Source organism: Lycium ferocissimum, chromosome 11 (genome assembly GCF_029784015.1).
Source record: "Lycium ferocissimum isolate CSIRO_LF1 chromosome 11, AGI_CSIRO_Lferr_CH_V1, whole genome shotgun sequence".
NCBI lineage: Eukaryota > Viridiplantae > Streptophyta > Magnoliopsida > Solanales > Solanaceae > Lycium > Lycium ferocissimum.
The window spans coordinates 28,659,524-28,684,504 of record NC_081352.1 but is presented as its reverse complement, the minus strand read 5'-3'; the positions used below and the strand labels follow the sequence as shown (position 1 = coordinate 28,684,504).

Sequence of the window (24,981 nt, the reverse complement as noted above, 5' to 3'; positions counted from 1 at the left end):
GGATATTTTGGATTTCGGATTCGACTCTTGAGACTTAAGGCAAACTTATTAGGAGCAAAATTCATGTGTTAGTTTCACAGAGGTAAATCTAAATCTTAATTGCTCAATAAAAAAGCCTTCTAGTTCAAATTAGGATTAACAAATCCAAGTCATATCCAACATAATAATAAATCCATACCAAATAAAAGCATTCTGGAAAAGTGAAAATGAACAAAATAAAATATAAGTAGTCATTTGGAAAATTAACAAAGAACTCTGTCATGAGTGACACAAACGTGAGACTTTTGAGACTTGAGAAGGAAGAAAACCCTATATTATATTTGATTTAGTAAAAAATTGTATATTGGACTTAATATTTTAATGGGTAGGGCCTTAGGTACTAATCTATTGAACCTTTAGAAACTAGACCTATTAGTACTGGGCACATATGATACAGGTAAGGCTAGATATAAGGTATAAAAATTTTGGATTTTCGGATATCCAAAAATATGTAGTACTAAATCCATATCCAATCCAAAATCCATAAATTTTAAAATAAAATCCGAAGTCCAATCCATAATCCAAATATCCAAACCAAATATTTAAAAAGTTCGGATTTCAATTTGGATTTGGGGTTGGCCCAAATTGTGCCCACCCCTAGAGTTAGATCTGCATACATTCTATCCTTTCCAGATCCCACTTTTTTGAATTATAGGGGTATGTTGTTGTCAAGGGCGGATCTACCTTATGAGGTAGGAGTGCCATGCCATCCGCACACTTTGGCAGACTTCCGAATATGTATGCAAATAACTGTGAAGAACCTATAAATAAATTAAATGACTAAACAAACAGCCTCTGGTGCCATTGCTCTAAGTTCTTAAATTCTCTATGTGCCCGAGTTCGATTCCTTTTCTTTTCCTTTTTTTCTTTATTTATACTCTTCACTGTTGCTAAAAAAAAAAAGAAATTCTCCCTCATCCTCCTCCTTCATCAGCATTTTTTTCCTCCAATTTATTTACAATAACCATTATTTTGTTTCTATAATGAAAGCTTCCTTTATTTGATATATTGAAAATTTGAATATTTTGTTATGCAAACAATTGCAATAAAACTTGATAATTGAGACGGAAAAACTAACTCAAAAATATGAGGTAAATTAATGTAGTCAAATAAAGAATATAATAATATTATGTTACATATTCAACAAATTATCTAATTGGGTGCGCTCGTTCAAGAGTTCATTTGTTTTTGTTTTTGTCATTTTCTTCTAGACTAAAATTTTAAATTTTAAATCAAGTGTGAAAAAATTGAACTTAGCCGAACTTATTTGCGAATAAAAGACTTAACCGAATTAACCCAAATTAATTTAACGACCTATCCTCCTACTCGATCTTTTATGGTTAGTGGTAGGTATTGCCTACATAAAATAGTGGCACCCACAACCTCCAAATCCTGCATCCACGACTGGTTATTGTTGTTGTTCACGTGGATAAGGTCAGTTGTTAAATTAAAGTAACTATATATACTTACATGACAAATTTATACATGTGGAGGTCTACTTATCGTTTCCGAGACTAGATTCATCATTTTTCCATATTTTCTATTTTTGCGATACATAGACATAATTGAATTATTTTATCATAATTGAATTATTTTATCGTTACAAATATTAAGTTTATGATTGTGATGTAAGAACTCAAAGTTGGATGGTCATCTGTGACATTATTCTTTTTCTGAATTGAAGTCATTTTGAAGCATCATGTCCTCCTTCAATTGGTTCACGAATTTATGGAAATTTCAAGAATAATCTATGTCATTTTTATTATCTTGTTGAAGTTATTACTAGGTCACATGAGTCCAATAAGTTGGTATATTTCGATGTCAAAGTTGGGAGAATTAGGCACATACATAGTGCAGAGAATGAAAAGAACGAAAATGAGATAAAGGCGAAAATAACATTGGCCTTTATAAGCCATTCTTGGTTCGCATTTACCTCCATGATTGATCACACTTTGAGCTATGTAGTAAATGACAAAGCCAGGAATCTGAATCTGATCACGAGTGTTCAAATTTTAAAAATAAATATTTAATGAGTGGATGCATCAAATTTTTTAAAGCAAAACTGTATACTCCCTCCGTCCCATTTTATAAGAAGGTGTTTGACTGGACACGGATTTTAAGAAAGAAGGAAGATTTTTGATCTTTGTGGTTTAAAATAAGACATTGAGAAATCTGTGGCTACAAACCATTTCATTAGGGTAAAATTTGATATCTAAAGTTACATTGTTACTAAAATATAGAAATGTGTCATTATTTTTTGGACTGACTAAAAAAAACTGTCATATAAATATTTAGTTTTGATACTTTATAGTTTGTAACCAAAACATTATCCAAGCAGCACTAAATTTGAAATGTATTTATTGAAAATTTTAGTTGAACAAACAAAGTCACTGCAAGGGTGTCTGGTAAAGAGAAGCACAAGGCACCGATAAACAAAAAAAGAGTCGGAAGCTAACAAGGTTCGCTTTTGAACAACCTTCACCACTGAGTTGCAGCAATTCATTCAGTTGTTTCAAGAGTGTTCAATGTTCAGTATTTATCTTAAACTACAATCTACAACAATATATCAATTAATAAAGTGGGACTAATGAAACATCACATAATTGAGATAATATTTTTCTTTGCCATAATAGTCTTCCGTTTGAATTGACATGTCTGAATTAACATGCAAGAATTTAAGGAGAGTTTCCCGTGTAAATGTCGGGAATTGATTTGATTTCTTGTTTTGGTACATTGATAATCCTTCCAAGTGGCTTCTAGCTTTCTTCTTTGCTTTGATGATTATTTTATTATATTTAGAGTTAATGGTAGAAAAACACATCTAAACTATCACCATTTCGCGAACTTCATATCTCAATTATCTTTTATTCTCTTTACCTATTTAAATTATATCCTTTGTTCCTTTTACCTATCTAAACTACAACAACAAGATATCTCGAGCGTAATCCCATGAACGTAGGTCACATGTAGATGTCTGTACATCTTATCCTTACACTTTGGGCATGTAGAGTTTGTTTTTGATGGATTCTCGACTGAAAAAAAGTATAAAAAAAACCGGGTAGAAAGGCACTCAAGCTTGTGAAGGCCTAACTATCACTCCCTTTTTGTGAAAACACATCTCGATGTTGAGTTGGTCAAATATTTTAAAATCAATCGACAATAGGCGCGTAAAGGCCAACGCAGCATCGAGATGTGTTTTAATACAAAAGGTATGATACTTTAGGTAGGTAAATGGAACAATAAATAGTTGAGGTATGAAACTCCCAAAAAGGTAATAGGTTAGATGTGATTTTGTACATTAACTCTTTACGTATATAATGTTCTAACAATACAAACAACCACAAAGTGGCTGTAGTTTAGTGGTGAGAATTCCACGTTGTGGCCGTGGAGACCTGGGCTCGAATCCCAGCAGCCACACTAATATTTTTTGTTTCTTGTATTTTTTTCTCCTAATATATGGTCTTTTCATAATAATCAGAATATTAATTAAACATCTAATTCTGAGACAATATCAGTACGCTTTGAACAACTAACATAGATTTAAGTTTTAGCACCTCAATTATGGCAGGCCATCAAGTTGAAAGAACAAATATCCAGATATCATTCTTTGCCAGCAAATACGAAGATTTAATTTTTATAGGAGTCTAACTAGATCAATGCAGCCAACAATTTTTCATTCAGATTTAACTGAGTCGAATTGATATCTTAAATTTTCATCTTCTTATAAAGTCAGGAAAAAGTACCACAGGTTTAGATACTACTATGAATTTGAAAAATGATTCTGTATGAATAGGGACCAAAATTAAAGTCCATACCACATAACATGGTGCACCTGAAATGATGAAATACACTTTTAAGTTGTAACATAGTTTACCCCGTTATTCCTCGATATAACACATAAAGTTTTATGAACCATCAGGTTAAGCTGACTTGTAAAGGGCAGGTGTTCGTTCATCATTGTATCCATCTATCTTGGCTCCAATTCTGTAATGGATAAATCATTCTTGGACAATAATGGTATCGATTTGCTAGTTGAATACTGATCCGACTCTAGCCCCTTTGGAAACATCTCTGATCGACTACGAGAAAAGAATGCAGGTTCCTGAGGCGCTGGCTTGGTCATAGAGTAACTATTAAGCATGATGACCACAGATGCCATTGTAGGTCTTTTATTAACATCTTCTTGAACACATAACAATCCAATATGTATACATTGTATGACTTCATTTCTTGAGTATGATTCTCCAATTGTTGGATCCATTATGTTCAATGGTGTGCCGTCCCTCCAATGCTTCCAAACCTACAAAATTTATCCATCAATGATTCAAAAAAAGCATCAGCAAGGACTTGTCTTTTAGCAAGAGTTGCAGTTATAATGGGAAGAGGTCCAAGCATACGTCTAATGTTTGCAATTTATCACATATATCCCTCCAATTACCTTTCCAATCATAGGAGTCCTACTGTTATCTTTCATCTCAAATAAGCTCCTCCCAGTAACGGTTTATATTGTGGTAAAATTGGCCGGATTTGGGTGATATGGTGGAAGTCACGTAGAGGTATATTTGGACCTTTTCAATTATATTCAAAGGCACGCTTCAAATTATTGCAGAGGGATATATAAACCAAGCTGGTAGTTTAGGGTATATTTGAATATTTTGTTTGTCTACGTGGCTCCACCATAATATATATGGACCGAATGATATATGGAGGATCGAATACTTCAAGGAGCTATTTGAACCTTTGCTCTCTATAACATGATAAAAATAGTAGGCTTAATGCCTATGCAGCCTCCTGAACTTGTCTCTTCTTTCTATTTTGGCATCTCAACTAAGTGTTGATTCTATTGTACCCCTCTTGGCCTCAAGTGTGTATATCAAATACAATCCAACTTACATAGTAACATATATGGTGAGTTTAATTTTCTTTAGCCTTGCGCGTGAATGTCAATCGCATCCTATGTGAAAAAATTCAACCAATCAAAACATCGCATCCATTTTAATTATACACATCAGATAGGAAGAAGTGTGCTACTGTGTTATACACGTGAAGAAGCACCACTTAAACCAATCAAATAATAAAACTGGAAAATAAGAAATCAAAATTGAAAACTAAAACTAAAAACTGAAAAATAAGAAACCAAAACTAGAAAATAAGAAGCCAAAAATATTAAGCAACACCAAATCCTATTATGTAATTCCAGAATCCCAAAAAAGCTTCAAAATCAATCTCAAAAGGCTGGTCTTCAATTCCTGGTTGGCCGAATCGCTTGATTCTTGAAAAAAGGTCGTTATACAGATATTTTAATAATGTATATAATTAAAATGGGTGGGAGTTTTTTATTGGTTGAATTTTTCACGCAGGATGCGATTGACGTTCACACACAAGGCTAAAGAAATGAAACTCACCATATATGTTATGTAAGTTAGATTGTGATTGATTGACACACTTGAGGCCAAGTTCAGGAGTTTAATGGGAACAACAATTAATTGAGGTGCCAAAATGGAAAAAAAGGGCAAATGTAGGGGGTTGCATATGCATTAAGCCAAAATAGTATTTATGAATGTAAACTTACATAGCTAAGAAGGTCTTCAGCACCATCTGATTGGTAAAATGAACTATTCTTCTTTCCACTTATGATCTCCAGAAATAGAACACCAAAGCTGAAAACATCCGATTTAACAGAGTATTGTCCATGCATAGCATACTCCGGTGACATATAACCGCTATAAAACAGCAAACAAGCAGGAAGGTTAGCTAGAGAAGAATAATTTTTAACGAAAATGATATTTAACAACTTTTATATTCTAAGTAGAAGTCGCAAGTGTGACTATATTGAGTGATTCAATGGACAAGTTGTAACAGTTGAGGCCCAACTATTAAGGTATTGTCCGCTTTTACTTGACATTTAAAGTCTAATACTTTTGTCTCCTTGAACTTTCACTAAAAAGTTACCTCAAAAGTTGAATATTGAACATAACCTTTTATAGCTCCTGACATTGCCTTCCCATATCGATTAGGGATTCTCGCCTAAGGCAAGCTTCACAGAGAATCCTTTCAAATTCAATCGTTAGACGCTAATAGTACGTGAGTTATTACACTTACCTAACTTAAGGGCTCAACATTCTTGCTAAGGTTTATCATACAACCATTTTAGGGGAAACGGGGGGTAGGGTGGGGGTTGGGAGGTTTTTTTTTTTTTTTTTTTTTTTTGGGTTTGGGTTTGGGTTGGGGGGGGGGGGGGGGGGTGTTCTCAGGGCTCGGGCTTACCACTTCCAACGGCCTAGGTACAACTACGAAAGTATTGTCCACTCTAGCCAACCTTTGAGATCTCACAATTTTGTCACATTGAGCTTTAACCCAAAAAGGCGTCTCAATAGTTGAATCCTGAACTCATTCTTTTATAGCCCCTAACTTTCCCTTTCCATTTTGATTTTGATGTGGGATTAGCCTAGGACTAGCTTCACAGCAAGCCCCCATTCAAGTTCATCTCAATAGTCCATAGATTGTTAGAAAATTAGAACATAAAATGTGTAAAGGTGACAATGTGGAAAATAAAAGAGAAAAAGAGGGGGGGGGGGGGGGGTGGGGGAGGGAATAGACATCAGCACAATCTATGTAGCTGAGGTCAACCAAGACAAGAAATTAAGATATATCCGCACAGATTCAAAACTTACTAAGTCCCTACAATCCTGCCGGTAATTTCTGCAATTTGATCTCCAAATATCCTTGCCATTCCAAAATCTGATATTTTGGGATTCATTTCTGCATCCAACAGTATGTTGCTTGCTTTGAGATCACGGTGTATAATTCTTAGACGAGAATCCTCGTGAAGGTAAAGTAGTCCACGTGCAATCCCTCCAATAATCTTGTAACGTCTTGACCAATCCAGTAGCTGTTGCTTTTCAGGATCTAAAAAATTATCAAAAATAGAGTTTATAGTCAATTATCTCAACAAGAACAATAAAATGAATAAAGTTTAGCAGATTGAAACCAACCAAATAAGAAATAGTCAAGGCTTTTGTTGGGGACAAATTCATAGACAAGTATCTTTTCGTTTCCTTCTAAGCAGTATCCCAATAGTCTCACTAAATTTCTATGTTGAAGCTTCGCGATCAATACAATCTCGTTCTTAAATTCTTCTGCACCTTGTCCTGAGCTTCCTGATAGCCTCTTCACAGCTATCTCTTGCCCATCAGGAAGTTTACCCTGAGAATTTAACAAGATATCAATGCAAGTTAACAATACATGGGAATATGACTAAAAATGTACTGTCAAACTTCTCTATAACAACCTCGTTTGTCCGGACATTTCCTTGGCTTTTATAACGATTGACTTTTATGCACCTATAACAACATTTGATGTTTATATTTTCTTCGCCTGTTAAAGATACTTGGTATCCAATAGCTTTCCCTTGAAGGCAATATAAGAGCTTAACAATTGAATTTCTATTTCAGAAGTAGCTGTAAGTATTCTTTGTAAGTATTGTTGAAATGTTAAACTTTATACTAGATGGAAAACTTTTGCCAAATGGAATGAAATGTTAAACTTTATACTAGATGGAAAACTTTTGCCAAATGGAATAAAAATATGTGCGCATATCTTTTAACGGAATAAAATCTTTAATTAAAGAAGTCTGTACTCACGTGATGCTCTTTGTCATAAGTGGTGTATTAAAGTTTCAAAATATTTGGTCAAAATCTTTAGGCGTATTATCGGTAATCTTAGAGATTCTATTTCCATAAAGATTGTTGTTACAGAAGGGTAATTTTATAAAAAGCATATTGTTATAAAGATGGATGTTGTTCTTATAGGTAAAAGTTGTTATAGAGAGGTAAAATATAATATGAAAAATCGGTTCCTATAAAAACTTGGCTTTTATAGTGAAATTTTGTTATATAAGGTGGTTGTTATAGAGAGGTGCCACTGTATGACATCTATTTTGTTCTTTTGGCAACTGAGAAAATTCCATGGCCAATGGCGCAAGGTTAAGATCTCAGTGGGTAATGGCCCACCCGTCTATCCTTCTCCACTTAAATACCAGGCTTTTGGTCGTGGCAGGGTTCGAACCTTTGATGTGCACTAACACGCACACCACGTTGTTGCACTCTTACCGCAAGACAAAGCCCTGGAGACAAAAATGTGCAACATATTGCAGTTTCTTAGTTCAAACTTTACCTTGTAGACAACACCAAATCCACCTTCACCAATTCTGTTATCGGTTGAGAAGTTAGTTGTGGCAACTCGAATAGTGTTCAATTGATATTGCAAGGATTCAACAGTTGAAATGTCATCTGCATCTAGACAACAAAGAAAAGTCCGAAAGTTTCAGCAGACGCTACTTGAATACTATTAGTTGCAACAATGACTTATAAGTATTCAACTCGAATATTGTTCAGCCTATGGAACTTTACAGTCTCTACCTGTTATCTCTTCTACACCATTGAATTCTTGCGATGCTCTACATCTTATCCAACAGAAACCAAAAATGAATAGTAGAATTGAAATAGCAATTGGAACAACTATGGCAATGATTACTCCAGATGAAATTCCCCCTTTTCCTGCATCAGTTGAACAATGTGTTGTTCAAAAACATTAAACTTAAAGTGGGAATATATTTTCTAGTTATTTTTACTTTATCCAAATATAGGGATAGTTGATGTAATTTTTTGTTTACAAAATTTAGTTTCATAATTTTGCTGTAATAGACCCCTAGTTGAAGAGTAAATATCTCAAAAGATCACTCAATTTTGAGTAATTATGTGGCAAAGTCACTAAACTTTGTTACATATCAATAAAATCACTCAACTTTGGCCTTTACTCTCATAAAATCACTCAACTAATTGTGTCATCAAAGAAATTTGATATAGCAATATTAATCAATTTTTTTATGCCATCTAGACATGGACCCCACAAATAAAATAAAATAAAATAAATTCATATTTTAATTTTGGATTAAAAAAATAAATTCATATTTTAATTTTGGATATATATTTCAGTTTTTTCTAAAATTTAATGTATAAAAATTAATCTACCACTTTAGATACTTTATGTGAGAGCTAAGTTGTTAAATTTCAATTGACTCATTGAACACACTAATGCCAACGAATTTATTTTTAACCTTAATTCCGACATATATTAACAAAAAATTGTTGTTGTTTTTTGGCAAAAAAAAAAAAAAGTTGTTGCTTACAAAAGGAAAGGGTCCAACCGGTCCTATGTGGCCTCTTCCTTTCAGCCAGAATTAATAATATTCACGTGTTTCTATATATATCTTTAATTATGAGTAATTAATATGTATTTTATTTTATTTATTTCTTAATTATAATAAAATTCGTACATATTGATTTGGAGTAAATATCTTGTATGAGTAAGTCTTATCTATTAAAAATAGATATATGTAAACAAAGTAGAAAGATAAGAAAATAGAGAAGAAAAGAAAGATTGTACAAGCTAAAAAGAAGGACAGGACAATAAATAAATAAGAAAATAATTTAAAGAAAAAAAATATGAGCACACATAAAAATAAGGTAGAAACAACAAAGAAAATGAGTTTTAAATGAAGGGTTGGTAGGTGGATATTGAGGTATAAAAATATGATTTTTTTTAATTTGTGAGGTTCATGTCTATGTGGCATAAAAAAATTAATTAATATTGTCAAGTCATATTTTTTGATTTATGACATATTTAGGTCCATAAGTTGATTTTTATTTTAGAAAAGTGTCCATGTCTACAAAGCACAAATTAACGAAAATTTTATCTAAAATGATTATCAACCTAGTTAATTTTTTAAAAGATAGACTTATTAAATAATTTCTCAAAATTGAGTGACCATTTAAGATATTTACTCCCTAGTTGAATGACTATCCGTGAAGTTAACTGTGGATCGTTCTTCAGCATATTAACTGCTTTCCCTTTGAATACATACTTGTGTATGAATTTTCAACAAATGCGTTGTTGAAAAAAAGTAGTGATATATGGTACTCGCCAGTGGCATAGCTTCAAGGATGGTTAGTTGAACTCTTTTCGTCACAAAATAATATTGTGTAAGCCACTACTTGACTATTAGATTTAAAAAAAATTAACCTATGAGAACAAAACTATTATCCAACCAAGGGAACTCACTGAAAACAAGTCACCTTCTTTGCTGTCCTGTTCCGAATGGAAATTGAGTTCGATCAAGTGACTCAACCAGTCAATTAAAGAACAGTGTGTGAAGAAATTACCTCTATCGCTGCTTGTAGAATTGGATACCGGAGGAGGAGGAGAACGGAGAACTGGTGGACGAGGTGGTGGCGCGGTGGCAGTAGAGTTGTAGAAAGGGAACATCTCGTACCTTATGTTACAGCTTGGGTAGATAACTCTACCGCCTTTCTTGCCATCACTCGGTAAATTCCCAATAGCAAATCTCAGGCAATTATCACAAGAAGATTCAGACAGATCTGGGGTGCACTGCGCAAGTGAATAAACTCTCTCAAGTGGTGAAAAATTGGCTTCTTTAGTAGCAAACTTTTTCCCCGACCGATCATTTTCCTTTGCAGCCACAGTTGCTATTTCATTCATCGTGTTTCCGAGTACTGACACGAACCTTTTCGGTTCACTAACACTTAGCCAATGGAACGCAACGACTGGACCTGATTCATCCACAGTGCAAGAAATAGATCAATTTCAGAAAGGTCAAATATGTAACAAACTCTGACAGGTGGATTTAGTAAGAGCTGCGGACAAAAAAAGATTTAACCAAAAATATCAAGAAAGTCGCGTCAAATCATAGAAACTGCAACATCAAAAATGTATAGACACCGGAAATTCACGAACAATAACAAAAATTGCACCTCTAAAAGCTATGCCGGACATAAAAAATAGGCAATAGACAACAAAAACTGCACCAAACGGCAGAAATAGACAAATAATAGCAAAACGAAACTGTGCAAAATGGATCCACCTGATAGATCCTCTGTGGCAAAGATGGATTGATTCGAGTAACGCAACAAGCATTCGTCGTAATAGATGGAAGCAACTTTTTCTTTCGGACAATTTTCCAAGATTTCTTTACCAGCTGTTGATACGCAATTTTGACAAATATTAGGTGAAACATCTCCTCTGCATAAAAACAAGCCATAAACTATATCGGACCCCGTGTGACCAGCTGTGAAGTTGTAAAATCCACTAGGCCTAGAAGCATTAGAGGACAAAGATGATAAGAGAACTTTGAGATTAGAGCTATAAGTGCTGTTGGGACTGTAAGAAGTTGTGTTCGGGCAGACATGTGTAAGAAGATTAGAACTAATAACTTGGCTGAAAATCAAGAAGATGTTGCCACATAGTACTAGAAGAAATCTGAGAATATTGAAGTTCATCATCATGGTATGTTAGTATAATTAGGGGACAAGCTCGGATTTTTTATTTATTTATTTATTATTTAACAGAGCCATGTGAAGATACAGTAATGACAAGGTTGGTGGTGTAAGAAAGACTAAGAAGACTTGGGGCTGCTAAAGTCAACAGATTGTATTTATGAATTATGAGGCGGATATATTTTTTAACGTACTGATGATGACTGAAGTGAGATGGTGACTATTACTTGGAACTTTTCTTCGGTGCTTTTCTCCACCTGGTCAGTTATTCACTCCATGAAAATCTTCCTATGTTTTTATTTCTGAATTTTCTTTATGTTCACACTATGGACCACATGTTCGTCATTGTAAAAACCCAATTTTGTGGCTGATGTTGTTAGAGCCCGTTTGGATTGGCTTATAAGTTATTTATAAGTTCAAAACTTTTTTAGTCGCTAATCATTTTTTGTTTTAAAATATTTTCGTTAAAAAATAAGACTAAAAGAATAAACCAACTTATTTTTATAATAAAACTTATAAGTCAAAAAAAATGCAAATCCCAACTTATTTTTTTTTAAATTTTATAAATTGCAAACAACTTAAGTCCACATGCTGTTATATGATTAGATTTGGTACACAGGCCCAACTCATGATGCATGTTAGTCATTTTTTTGGTGCATATTTCCCTTCAAACGCACTGGTCTTTAATTTTTACCCCTGAAATTATCGGTATTTAATTTTTGATATTTGCTTAAAAAGGTGACCGAAAAATATTGAGTTCGAACTTCGCTCAGTTAAAAAAAAATTGCAAGGTAAATTTCCTTAAGGCCTAACCTTTGCCCGGATAAGCCTAATTTTGCTATGAAACTCTGCCTTGCGATTTCCTTTTTTTTCTTTTTTTTTTACTGAGCTGGAGTTTGAACCCATAACCTCGGGATATTAGGCGAAGGGAAAAAATTAAAGACCAACCCTGAAATAAGGGCAATTTTGCAAATTGCTCCATGTAATTTAAAGCGATCTATATAAAACTTAAATCTTTCTTATTTGAATTCAACTCGTGATTAGTTTGTTCATTGTTTTTAAAACAACAAATATTTTTAGAATACCTGCAGCTGCAAGCTCCTCCTCAACTCTTCACATCAAATTTTGAAAGAGTAAATGCTCACAACATTCAAGCAGAACTTTAAAAAATTTATTTCTTAAATAAAAAGCTTGTTTTCTTAATTTTTGGCTAACTTTAACTTCAACTAATCTTACTTTTATGTACTCCCCTGTTCACTTTACTTGTTTTTGTCTAACTTTAACTTCAACTAATCTTACTTTTATCTACTTCCTCTTTCACTTTTACTTGTCTATTACACTAAGAATAAATTTTCACTTTTACTCGTCCACTTTAACATCTTTTATTAAGAGAAAAAACCTTTTTTTTTTCCTTCTGATTTTCAAATGTGTTCTAAACGAACCTCTCATTAATTCATCATTTCATATGTAAAACGTTAGAGAAATTTCATTTCATTTTTTTTTTCACGTACACTTGTGTAACGACATTCAATATTTTCTAATAAGAAAGATTGTATAAAAATAAATTATAGTATTTTAAACTTAAATAAATACTCTGCTCTTATTCTTCAGCAAAATCATGAAGTAATCATACAATATATCATTTTTAAATTGAAGTAAGTCTTTTTTTAAGTTGGGGAGTAGAACATCTTACAGTGGTTAATTGTTGAAATTTTGGAATAATGTTATTCAAAACTAATATAAAATATATTTCTCTTGCTGGAATATAATTACTTTTGGTGTTTATCACTTTATTTGTGTCTCCCTTAAAAAAAGTTACTATATGCTTATTAAAAATTAGCATTGCGTTATTTCAATATAGCATCTCTATTTTTATATTTTATATTATGAGCTTTTTAACATGTGAATAATATATTTTCTTTAATACTCGACATCATCATTGACCATCACTCCCCAGTGGTAAACACAATCTATCACGTTACATTTTATCACATTCTAGTTCATATTTTTATTTTTTTTCCATCACAAGATAATGAAATTTGGGTTAGAAAATACATTTATATCTTAAAAGATGATATGAGATTTATTCCTATTTTTAGTTTAAATAAAGTTGATCCGAAAAGAAAAAGTAGAGTTGAATGGCAATGAGAATGGCTATAAGTTCGCCAGTGGAAAAGTTGAAATCTGGGTTGGGTTGAAAACATTTCGAGACAGGACATATGGACCCTCACTATTCCGGTTGCTCTTAACATAAAAAATGGGACCAGGGGGATATCTGGCCCAAGAATTAAATTAATAAGGCCTGAGTTTTTTGTGAATCTTGTCTTCCCACTGCGTAATATACAAATGCTTTAAGCTGGCTTATTTCTAAATTGACGAAATTGCCTTTGGTCGACGATCATGGCTACCAAACCCACTCTGCTGTATAGTAGAAATATGAGAATAAAACCTTCCATTCAAGCTTCTTCTTCTTTTTTTTTTTTTTTTTTTTTTTTTTTTTTTTTTTTTTGAGACTGATGTTCTCATATGATATTAATTAACAAGTAGAGTTTGTTAAATATTTGAGAGATCATTTTGAACTTAACCCAAGTATAAGGGACCAGTTTTGTGGTTTTCTCAACAATTATGACTTTATTTGTTTAACCACTACTATATTCCAAAGAAAAGCTTTGTTGATAAGCCAATGAAGCGGTCTAGTTTAGTGGTGAGCGGTCTAGTTTAGTGGTGAGAATTTCACGTCGTGATCGTGGGAACATGTGCTAGAGTCACCGTAGCCTTACATTTCTAGGTATCAAAATAAAAGTCAGTCTTCAGTAATATCACTTTATAGAAATTCTTGTTTAGAGAAAGATGTACCATCAACGAAAATAGGGGATAATATGATTATTGAGGTTGAGCAGTCTCACATTCTCGAGGAAAAACAGATGTGAAAGGATTTGTACATTGATTTTTTGGGCAACTACAGTTTCACAACATTGAATAAGCCACTTGATAAGAAGTCCCTAGATTAGGGAGATCAAATATCTCCTCAGGGATAAGACGTAACTCTTGATATTTCCTTTAAAATAATTATAAAAAAAAAAGAAAAAAAGAATAAAGATCACTTTACTATACAGGCTAAAAAATGACCTCTTCTATCAACTTTGTCAGCTCCATCAGGTCACTTTGACTCTGGAAGATCACTGACTTTCTTTGCTAGCAACTCGTCGAAAATCGTCGGGAAGTGGAAATAAGGAAATCACCCCTTTTGTTTTCTTTTCTCCCTTCTCCTTCCTTCAAAGTCCTTGTATAGGTTGCACGCTAATGCTTTACCAGTATAATAATGTAAAACTTGCACAAATAACTATATTTTTGCCAACAAATTTTCAATGTTTATAAATACAAGTCAAGATTTTACAATTAGAATGTTGCTTTTACCGTATTTAGTTGTATCTCGCGTTTTTAAATACAAGAAATACTGGCAAAGAAAATACAAATAATTTGTTAATAAAAAAGCTATATTTATTGCAATAAAAAATCTTTTTTTCAAATTATATAGTAATTTGTATTAATGGTTCCTGATTCACGCAAACCTCCCGCGAGGTGCTATTACGCCTAACGCCTCTCATCACAATTACTCCATTCAAAAGTTTTTGTCTTGGTTTTTGTTGTATTCGCTTGTATTTCGCATTTTGGAAACTTTTAGAAATACTTCCAAATACGTAAAAAATGTACACCGGAATACAATCAAATATGGTTGATTGTTTAAGAATATAAAATTGTAGTATGCGATATACAATGGAATACAATAAAATGTATGTAAACTATTTCGTAAATTAGAAATACATCAAATATAGCGAAATATACCGAAATAAATAAGACCGAAATATACCTAAAACAAGACATTGAAATACACTAAAAACATGACGAATATATATTTCCTCCTTCGAAATACAAAGCGAATACAAAAAAAAATACACTATAACAAAAATAAAATAAAATAATACAACCTCCACAACCACTAACCCTACCGAACCACCACAACTCTACCTTGATACTTCTAAAAGCTACGAGTTTAAGCCATACAGGATGCAACTATCCTATTAGCCAGAAATATCTAATCATTCAATTATTCTGCAGTTAATTGGTGAAATATTCACCGAAAAATCACCACTTTCAGTATTAGAAATTGGTACTCCTTGAAATTGAAATAATACTATTAATGGAGCACTGCTATATATGGGCACTGGGTGCATCAGAATTGAATGAATCCATTAAAGCCTTGTTACTCTATAAAAGCAAAATGGATTTCACATCTGAAGAACTAGAAGCTTAAGGTTTTTTTTAGAGTTTGGAGATGGAGATGGTAGTAATAGTGGTGGTGGTGGTGGTGGTGTTGACGGCGGCGTGGGTGGTGTAGATAGAGAAGGGATGGAGGGGTACGTGAGGGGAAGGAGAATAGAGGTTGAAGATAGAGAAAGGGAAGGAGAGAGGCGGCAGTGAGGGGAAGGGGAAAGAGGAGAGAGAATTGTTTTAGGGTTTGGAGAAGATGATAAATTTTAAATGTGTAGTGAGGGAGAATAAAGAGGTACATGTATTTCAAAAGTTACATAAAAATCAAATAAAAAATAAAGTAGTTATTATTCATAAATAAGTCTTTTGTATGCATTTACGATGAACAAATTTTCCTATAATAAAAAAAAGTCGTCAAAAACACTATAAAAAGAACGGATCTTAGCTGAGTCTCTTTGGGACAGTTTTGCCAAATTGCCACTAGATATTGATCTCCCGCCGGTTCACTTAGCGGTAAGGTAAGAGCCATATGCATAATTTAACGCCAGTGGTTTTTCATTTTATTGTGGTTTCGTAAAACAGCATTGATTTATAGTGGAGTATTGGCGGTTTATTTTAACTTGACAGTGCTTCCATGAGAGAATTTGTTCCCGGCAGTTTATTTGGACTTTGTGGCAATTTGGTCTTTTAAAATTTACTAACAGTAAAAATTAGAATTTTAAAACTATGCTAAATGAAACGCAAATATAAGGGACTAGTTTTATAATTTGTCTACTACTTAAATGATACCAACAAGAGGGAGCCCAACTGCCCATAGAATTGAGAAGTTGAGAGGGTCAGATTTATCCCTATAGTGTTAAAAATTTACCATTTGTATACTTTTTTGATATATTTTCCCTTGCCATCCAACTTTCAGGTCACATTTATCCCTTATTCGTTAAATTCCTATGTCGCACCTTTGTTTTCCTACGTAACACCTACATGGATTTGTTTTTAAAAAAAATCTGGTCACAATTTGAATTATTTCAACCCAACCCACAAAATTTAATTGGTGGCTATTTCAACTTGTCTCCACTTTGTCAGTTGAAAATTCAAACTCACAGAATAATCATCTAGATACTTTCAAAATTTATGTGCCGTCTCAGTGCCATGTCAGTATTTGTATTTACATATCCAACTTTATGTAAGTTAAGGTGCCTACTTGTGCACACTAAGAATTAGAGGACATACTTGCCGGTTGAGGCTAAGTTTGAGGGACTATTCATGTATTATGCCTTCAGCAAATTGAGAAATGCAATTTCTAACTTTTCAATTTAAGGACGTGGCTTAAACTCTAGCTTCTTACCCAAAGATGTCCTCTCTCCTCCAAAACTATGTTATATTTAGGGTTATGGACCGAGTTGATCTCTTTTATGCATACTTTAGGACTAACATCCATCATGGATAATATCAAGGACTAAACCAATGCAACCCCAATACATTAGGACTAAATTGATCAATTTATACATACTTTAAGGACTATATCCATCAAATGGATATATCAAGGATTAAATCAATGCAACCCCAAATGCATCAGGGGCCAAATTGATCACTTTATACATAATTTAAAGACTATTATCCATCAAATAGATATATCAAGGACTAAACTAATGCAACCTCAATACATCAGGGACCAAATTGATCACTTTTATTCATATTTTAAGGACTAATATCCATCAAGTGGATAATAACAAGGACAAAACCAATGAAACCCCAATACATTAGGGACCAGGTTGATCACTTTTATAAATGTTTTAAGGACGATTATACATCAAGTGGATATATATCAAGCAGTATTTCAAAAGCATTTTCGGGGTAAGTCCGTAGTGTATGCACTAAAAAGGCTGCGAATAAATGAGCGCATAGATTCTTAGGGTGTATGCCCTAGAATTTGGGGTGTAAGTCCCAGGCACAAAAGCGTAAGCCCCGAGCGCAAAAGCGTACGTCCCGGACGTTAAATTTAATTTTTATTGTTTTAAAAGTATTTTTGCTATAAATTATGATTTTTTTTAGTAACTAATAGACTTGTATTAATACCAAGAGAATAATTACAAAACAGCCAAGCTACAACACAGCTTGCTAAATCTGATGGGATCACCCCTCTGAACTACACTAAAAGCATCTGGTAACTATAGCTATACATCAAACAATCGTATCACTTGCAATAGTCTACATATCTAAACTCAGTTCATGGTCTCTCAAAATCTGGATTGTAGCAGTCTTGTTTTCACTGGTGAGGTAGCTCTAGCAGTACATACACATGCTATTTCCTTTGCAATGTGCTCCCCTTGTGTTTCCCTTTTCTCAAAAATTCTGCTAGTCCTCTCTTCCCACAGTGCAAGTATAAATTTTGCATATACCATTCTTATCAGTTGCGCCTGTGTTGTCTTGCCTTTGGAGAGATTTAGGACTGTCTAGTATTGTAAGTTCCATTTCTGTTACACTGGCCAGTGGATCTAGAACCATCCATCAACTTTGCCAAAGCGCCTGTGCAAAACAACAATTAAAAAAAGAGGTGATCTCTGTGTTTATTTCCAGTGTGACACATTTGACAACATAGCTTTGTGATGGCTGCCTTGATCCAAGTCTTTAAGTTGACTAGATCCATTCCCCCTGCTAATTTTGGAAGACACATTCTCTTCCATGAAACTGGAGCTCTTTTGGTTATAGTATTGACTTCTGACCATATAAAGCTCCTACAATAGGCATTTATAGCTTTCATGACTTTGGCGGGTGACACAAACAGTTGTTCCCAGTATGATTGTACCCCAAAAATGACTGATTTAACTAATTGAATCCTGTCGGCATAAAAAAGTTGTTTGGCTGTTAATGATGAAATTCTTGCAACCACTTTCTCAATCAATGGTTGCCATCGTAAGATGCTTAGTTTTTTAGTAGTTAGTGGCACACTGAAGTATTTGAACGACAATCACCCTTTCCATATCCTAAGTGATCAATGATTTCTTATGCTTCATCTGTCTATACACACCCCATATAAACTAAACTCTTGGCTAGGTTTGGCTGTAGTCCTGAGGCTCTTATGAATCTGAGGAATTTGTCTTGCATCTTCGTGATAGAATTATTATCTCCTCTGGATAAAAAAGCAAGTCGTCTACAAAGCACAGATGAGAGATACCTAATTTTTCACACTTGGGATGGAATTTGAAACTCTTATCCTCTTTTAACTCTAAAGGATTTCTGCTTAAGTACTCTATACCTATTGCAAAGAGATAAGGTGATATAGGATCACCTTGTATCAGTCTTTTGGCTGCATCAAAGGGTGGTGTTGGTTCTCCATTTATAAGTATAGAATTGTTGACTGTAGTGATGCAACCAAATATCCATTGCATGAACTTCTCAGGGAAACTAAGGCCTTCCAATACGTGTCTAAGATATGGCCATTCTACAGAGTTATAAGCTTTTTAAAGGTCCACTTTAATCATGCATCTTGGAGAGATTTGTTTTCTTGTGTAACATTTCACCAACTCATGGGCCATAATAACATTGTCTGCTATTTTTCCACCTGGAATGAAACCTGACTGAGCATTGGAAATAATAGTTGGCATCACCTTCTTGAGTCTGCTTTTTAGAATTTTTGCTATCAACTTATACAGGACAGTACAACAAACAATAAGCTTGTACTCTTTGATGTTAGCAGGATTTGGCACTTTAGGAAGTAAGGTGATGGCAGTGCAGTTGACTGTTTTAATAGGTTACCAGTGTTGAAGAAATCTAGTACAACTTCTGTTACTTCTGTGTGAATAACTGGCCAGGCTTTTTTATAGAACACAATATTATAACTATTAACCCCAGAAGCTTTGTCTTCACCCATGTCACATAAAGCAGCATAAACTTCTGATGCTTTGATTGGCATACATAAGTCTAGTTGCTATTGGTGATTTAATACTGGACCCTTCTTCATGGTGATTATGTTGACAACATCTAACTGCTGAGTAGCAGTCCCCATCAAGGATTTATAAAATCTATAATCTCATTTTAGATAGGGGTTGGATCATGGAGAACAGCACCTCCAAGGCTAGTTAAAGTAATGATCCGTTTTTTCTGTTTCCCCTCCTTGATTATTGCTGAGAAATATTTATTATTTGCATCTCCCAGTTTAATCCATGTGGATCTTGACTTTTGCTGCAGGACTTGCTCCTCTATAAGTGACCATTGCTCTAATTGTTGCAAAGTAAGGTGCTCAAGATCTGCTAAGGCATCTGAATAATTGATAGCCCTGTTTTCTTAAAATACCTTCAATCTTGTTCTGGCAGTTGTAATCTTCTCTGATATCCCTCTAACTTCTTCATTATTCAGCTCTCTAAAAACAAGTCTTAAGGCCTTCAACTTCATCTACACATTTCTTATTTTGTCTCTATTGATTTATCTACCTCAACCTTGTTCTACTAGCTTCATAAAATTTGAATGTTCAGCCATATGTTGAAAAACTTGAAAGGAGTCTTAGTTGTCTCTTTACCCAGTTAATGCTCATGACCATTGGAGAATAGTCTAAGATATGAGGCTGTTTGAAATCCACCTCCAGGTGACCTTAATGTAGCATCCATTTAGAGTTACCTAGATCTCTATCTAACCTGGTGCAGATCCTGTCACTTCCCCTTTGTTTGTTTTTCCAGGTGTAATATTCTCCTTTCCATTTCACTTCAGTTAGATTAAGAACTTGGACACAATCCTGGAAACCTTGTATTTCTGCATTGGTGACAAGAGTTCCAAATAGTCTATCTTGAATATTTAGGATTACATTAAAGTCTCCCTATATGAACCAAGGCATGGTTGTCTGCTGGGCAAGATCACATAGCTGGTGCCATAAACCTTTCCTGTGATCCATAGTATTAAAAGCATATATAATTGCCATGCTGCATTTCATGTCTACAAGTCACTTGAACATGAATCAATTGAGGTGAGGATTCCAGATGAGTGACTTGATAACAGGAATTATCCCACAACGACAAAATTCGTCCATTGCTAGCATGAGTGTAGTTATGGAGACTTTTCCATATTGGTGCTACTTTCTTGACAATTTTTGGAGCTTTATGTTCCTTGACTCTTGTTTCCACAATTTCAGCAAGTTTTATTCTTTAATCTTTCAAGTAGATACTCAACTCCTTTTGAACTTTGTTGAGTCCCCTGATGTTCCACACTAACTAATTCATAGGTAAAGTTGGAAACCTCCCCCTTTTCCAGAGGGAAGTAGATTAGCTATCACTAGTCGACTCATATCCTTCTCTTTACCTTTGTTGCTGCTATTTTGTTGCATTGACCCATGTTCTTCTCCATGGGAATGGTCTTGCATTACTGTAGATTGCTGCTGCTGAGACTCACCTAGTGGCGCATTAGTAATCCCAGCTCTGCTCTGAAGCGGAACAGGTAAAGTTAACTATATTTCCCCTTGTGGATGTTGTTCGGGATTAGTGCTTGTCATCAGTGCACTGTCTTCTATTTAAGTTTCCATATCATTGCTAGTATTAGCGGAGGGTGGGGGGCTGGTACAATAAGCTGTCCCTGAACTGGTTTAGTCATCTATGCTTATATAGGTTGTTGATTCCTCCTTCTTCTTTTAGGTCGACGTTGTGGAGGATCTGGCCTTACTTCTGGTGGACATTGATGCCCCAGTTTCATACATTTAGCATAAAAGGTTGGTTTCCAATCATAAATGACATCTTATTCCAGCTCTCTCCTATATGGATCAAATATTCCTATTGTATCAGGCAGAGGTTTTGTAGTGTTTACCTCAACTAAGATTCTTGCAAAGGAAATCCTAGTCTTTTTTTGCAGTACACTCATCTGCAAAGAGGGTTTTGCCAATGACACTGGTTAAGGGTTTTGCCAATGACACTGGTTATTCTCCCCAGAGAATCATCACTCCAGCAACTAACTGGCAAATGTGGAAATTTGATCCATAGAGGTATCTCTGTGAGAAATTCATCAGTGAAATCAAAATAGGAGCTCCACATTTTGAGGATAATAGGTTTGTTGTTTATGGTATATGGTCCAGCTAATAGTACTTTATTCAAATCATCCATATCATGAAATTTACAACAAAATACCCATCCTCATGAAGATATAATTCTGGTTCAGTAACTGAAGGCCACATCTGGTTGATATATCTGTTCATCTGCTTATATCTGGGTCTCCCGCTACATAGGCAATTAAGGAGCATTCCTATTTTTTAGCTTCAGTTTCAATCTCTTGCTTATCCAATTTCGCCACTATTTTACTATCTACAACCTCAGGTGGAATATATTTTAGGGCTAAACCGTTTTGAGCAGCTCTGTTACCAGCAAATAAATTGGTCCATGGTGCTTGAGGTAGCGGGTGAGTATTTTCTTCTTGAGGAATTGGTGTAGCATTGTTTACCTGGGTTTCATTCTGTTGATTCTCCAGTTGTTTAATCTCACCGACCATCAGTGGTGTTGAGCCCACAAAACCCTTGTTGGTGCTCGTCTTTGTTGGTGGTGGAGTTTGAATTTGAGAGAGATTCGACATCTGTAGTCGTTTCACAACTCCTCTTGATGATTCCGCTTGTAAACCCTTGCCAGGTTGTAGATCTGCATTCGTTAGGCAGGAGTGACAACCTCCTGGTCTGGGGTTTGGCTATAATATCTAGAGCTTACTGAGCTTCCAATGGTGATGATAGGTATTTTACGCGGCCTACCACGCTTGCCTTTCCCTTTTCCGGCCATAATCACGGTCGGCGTATGGTATCGTTACTTACGCCGACGGCTCAAGAGAGAGAAAGAGAGCTTTCGGTATTTATTATTGGTGTAATGATATTTATACTTTAAGTTATCATGTTGTAGTCATTTTTCTTAAAATATAATAAAGAAAGCAACTCTCATAGAAAATAACACTGTCATAGATAGTTATTTTAGATGATTATGTGGAAATCGATATGATAGTGATCTCATAGCACTAGTTCATGAAGCAACTTTATCCTTTTTTTTTTTTTGTCATTGCTCTTACACTTTTTGTCCTACTCCTTCTTTGATTATATAAATAAAAATCAGTGCAAATATTAGTTGAGGATGAGAAAGACCAATAGATCTGGAGAGATTGATGAGGAAGTGAATGAAGATGTCATTTTAAAGTTATCTACGTTATTATTATTTTTTGTGTTGTTATCTTTCTCAAATAATAATTATAATAATTTTTTTTTATGTTATTGGTGATTTATTTGAATTTATTTAAATGAAAATTTTACTTTCGCTTCTTTTTAGTAATAGATCTCAGGGCTTATGCCTCGCTTCGTGCCCCTACCTCTTAAAACACTGATATCAAGGACTAAACCAATGCAACCCCAAATACATCAGGGACCAAGTTGATTACTTTTATCCATACTTTAAGGACTATATCCATCAAGTGGATAATATCAAGGACTAAACCAATGAAACCCCAATACATCAGGGACCATTTTGATCATTTTCTCCTTCACTTCCATTAACCCAAATTATATATAGTTTCCCCAAATCTCAAATTGTCCTCCAAATTTCACCCAAAGTTTTCTTCTTGCTTTACTTTTAGTAAGTTTTTTTTGCTTAATTTTTAATTTCGTGCTTTGTTTTTAGTTAATTTTTCGTTTTGTGCTTTGTTTTCAGTTAACTTTTTTACTTAATTTTCATTTCTTGCATTGTTTGGAGTCTTTTTTTTTTGCTTAATTTTTCATTTCCTGCTTTGTTCTGAGTGAATTTTTGCTTAATTTGTAATTTTGTACTTTTTGTTTTTTAGTTAACTTTTTTTACTTAATTTTTCATCTCTTGCTTTGAATTGAGTGAATTTTTTGCTTATTTTTTCATTTCGTGTTTTGTTTTGAGTGAATTTTTTTGCTTATTTTTCATTTCGTGTTTTGTTTTGAGTGAATTTTTTGCTATTTTTCCATTTCGGGTTTTGTTTTGAGTGAATTTTTTGCTTATTTTTTCATTTTGTGTTTTGTTTTGAGTGATTTTTTTCTCTTATTTTTCATTTCGTACTTTGTTTTGACTTAATTTTTTGCTTAATTTTTCATTTTCTGCTTTGGTTTGAGTTAATTGTTTGCTTAAGTTTTCATTTCATGCTTTTTTTTTCAGTGAATTTTTTGCTTAATTTTTCACTTTGTGCTTTGCATTTAGTTTTTTTTTGTTTCCTTGCTAATTCGTACATGCATATGTTCATATGTATAAATAGATGCAAAGTTATTTAGGATTTTTTGAGATGTATACATAGATGCAAGGTTATATAGGACTTTCTGCGATTTTATATGTATATGTATATGTTGGTATGTAGAGGCTGCTATTCCAGTTTGATTTTTTTTTTCATTTTGTTGAACCCTAGCTAATGAGAGTGTTGCAATGCGGTAATTTGTAGTTGTGATTATCTGAAATTGCAGTGTAATTTATGTAGTTTTAATTAAAAGTTGATTTTTCGGTATTTTGATACATGAGCTTGACTTTATGCTATCTTGTCTTATGCAGAAAAAGATTCTTGGAAAGAAACTATATCATGAAGGGTATTGGAAAGAAATGGAAAGGTACCGGATTTAATCTCCATCATCGCCTTTATAAAGAGCCATTGACGTTGGAGGAAAATGTTGCAAGACTTCCCAGTGAAATTGATCCTGACCAGTGGATGCGGTTTCTTCAATACAGCAAGGATAAGAAACACAAGCTACATATTATTTGTTACACCTCGAAAATTTTCCGTTAACGTACAGTGAATAGACTAACGAAGGGCACGACGTATACGATGTTTTGATAAGTAAGAAATAGCATTTGATGATCCTAATCGAGATTTCAAAGGCATTTGAGGTAAGAGAAGAAAGTTGTTAAGGAAAGCAAGGTATATGTTGTGTGTCGGGCAAGATTTACGAGTATCGAATTAATGAGAGCTTAATGATGTTTTGGAGAAGAGCTATAACATCCCTTAGATTGTTAATGAGGTGTTAAACAAGTGTTAAGAAGGTTCCATAAGGATTGGAGATCAAATGAGCCGATGAGAATGAATTCCTGAAAGTTGGGCAACATACGGTCCAACATACTGGCCGTATAAAACATACTGGCCGTATGTCCTACCCAGAATGGAACCCTCACTGGACCAAATCTACGGCCAGACATACAGTCAGTATAATTTATACGGACCGTATGTTGGTCCGTAGAATCTGGTCGGGACAGTTTCAAGAATTAATATAAGGACCCTCTCTCATTTAATTCATTTCATTTCTTCTCTCCACACTTCAAGAACTCTCCACTCTTCATCCACAAGAACCCAAGAGAAATTGATGATCAAC

The 24,981-nt window shown here is 34.1% G+C and overlaps 1 protein-coding gene and 1 non-coding gene across 2 annotated transcripts; one reads left to right on the top strand and one right to left on the bottom strand.

The window, feature by feature from the left end:
* The first annotated feature begins 3,384 nt into the window (after positions 1 to 3,384).
* On the top strand, positions 3,385 to 3,456 carry TRNAH-GUG (transfer RNA histidin (anticodon GUG)). The gene has a single exon. It is a non-coding gene; the product is annotated as a tRNA-His (tRNA).
* Positions 3,457 to 3,740: 284 nt separating this feature from the next.
* On the bottom strand, positions 3,741 to 11,511 carry LOC132035931 (cysteine-rich receptor-like protein kinase 10). Its single transcript, XM_059426108.1, has 8 exons — positions 10,982 to 11,511; positions 10,263 to 10,670; positions 8,460 to 8,597; positions 8,215 to 8,336; positions 7,035 to 7,245; positions 6,714 to 6,948; positions 5,612 to 5,762; positions 3,741 to 4,339 (listed from the first exon to the last, which is right to left on the bottom strand). The coding sequence occupies exons 1-8, from the start codon at positions 11,400 to 11,402 to the stop codon at positions 4,007 to 4,009; spliced, it is 2,019 nt and encodes a 672-aa protein (XP_059282091.1). The 5' UTR covers positions 11,403 to 11,511; the 3' UTR covers positions 3,741 to 4,006.
* Between the last annotated feature and the right edge of the window lie 13,470 nt (positions 11,512 to 24,981).

What these genes read in the sequence shown, in the direction of transcription:
- LOC132035931 (XM_059426108.1), bottom strand. Translation starts at nt 11,402, where the DNA reads ATGATGATGAACTTCAATATTCTCAGATTTCTTCTAGTACTATGTGGC. An exon ending in TGCCACAGAGGATCTATCAG is followed by an intron (nt 10,671 to 10,981) that starts GTGGATCCATTT and finishes TGGATGAATCAG; the next exon opens with GTCCAGTCGTTGCGTTCCAT. An exon ending in TGGTGTAGAAGAGATAACAG is followed by an intron (nt 8,337 to 8,459) that starts GTAGAGACTGTA and finishes TTTGTTGTCTAG; the next exon opens with ATGCAGATGACATTTCAACT.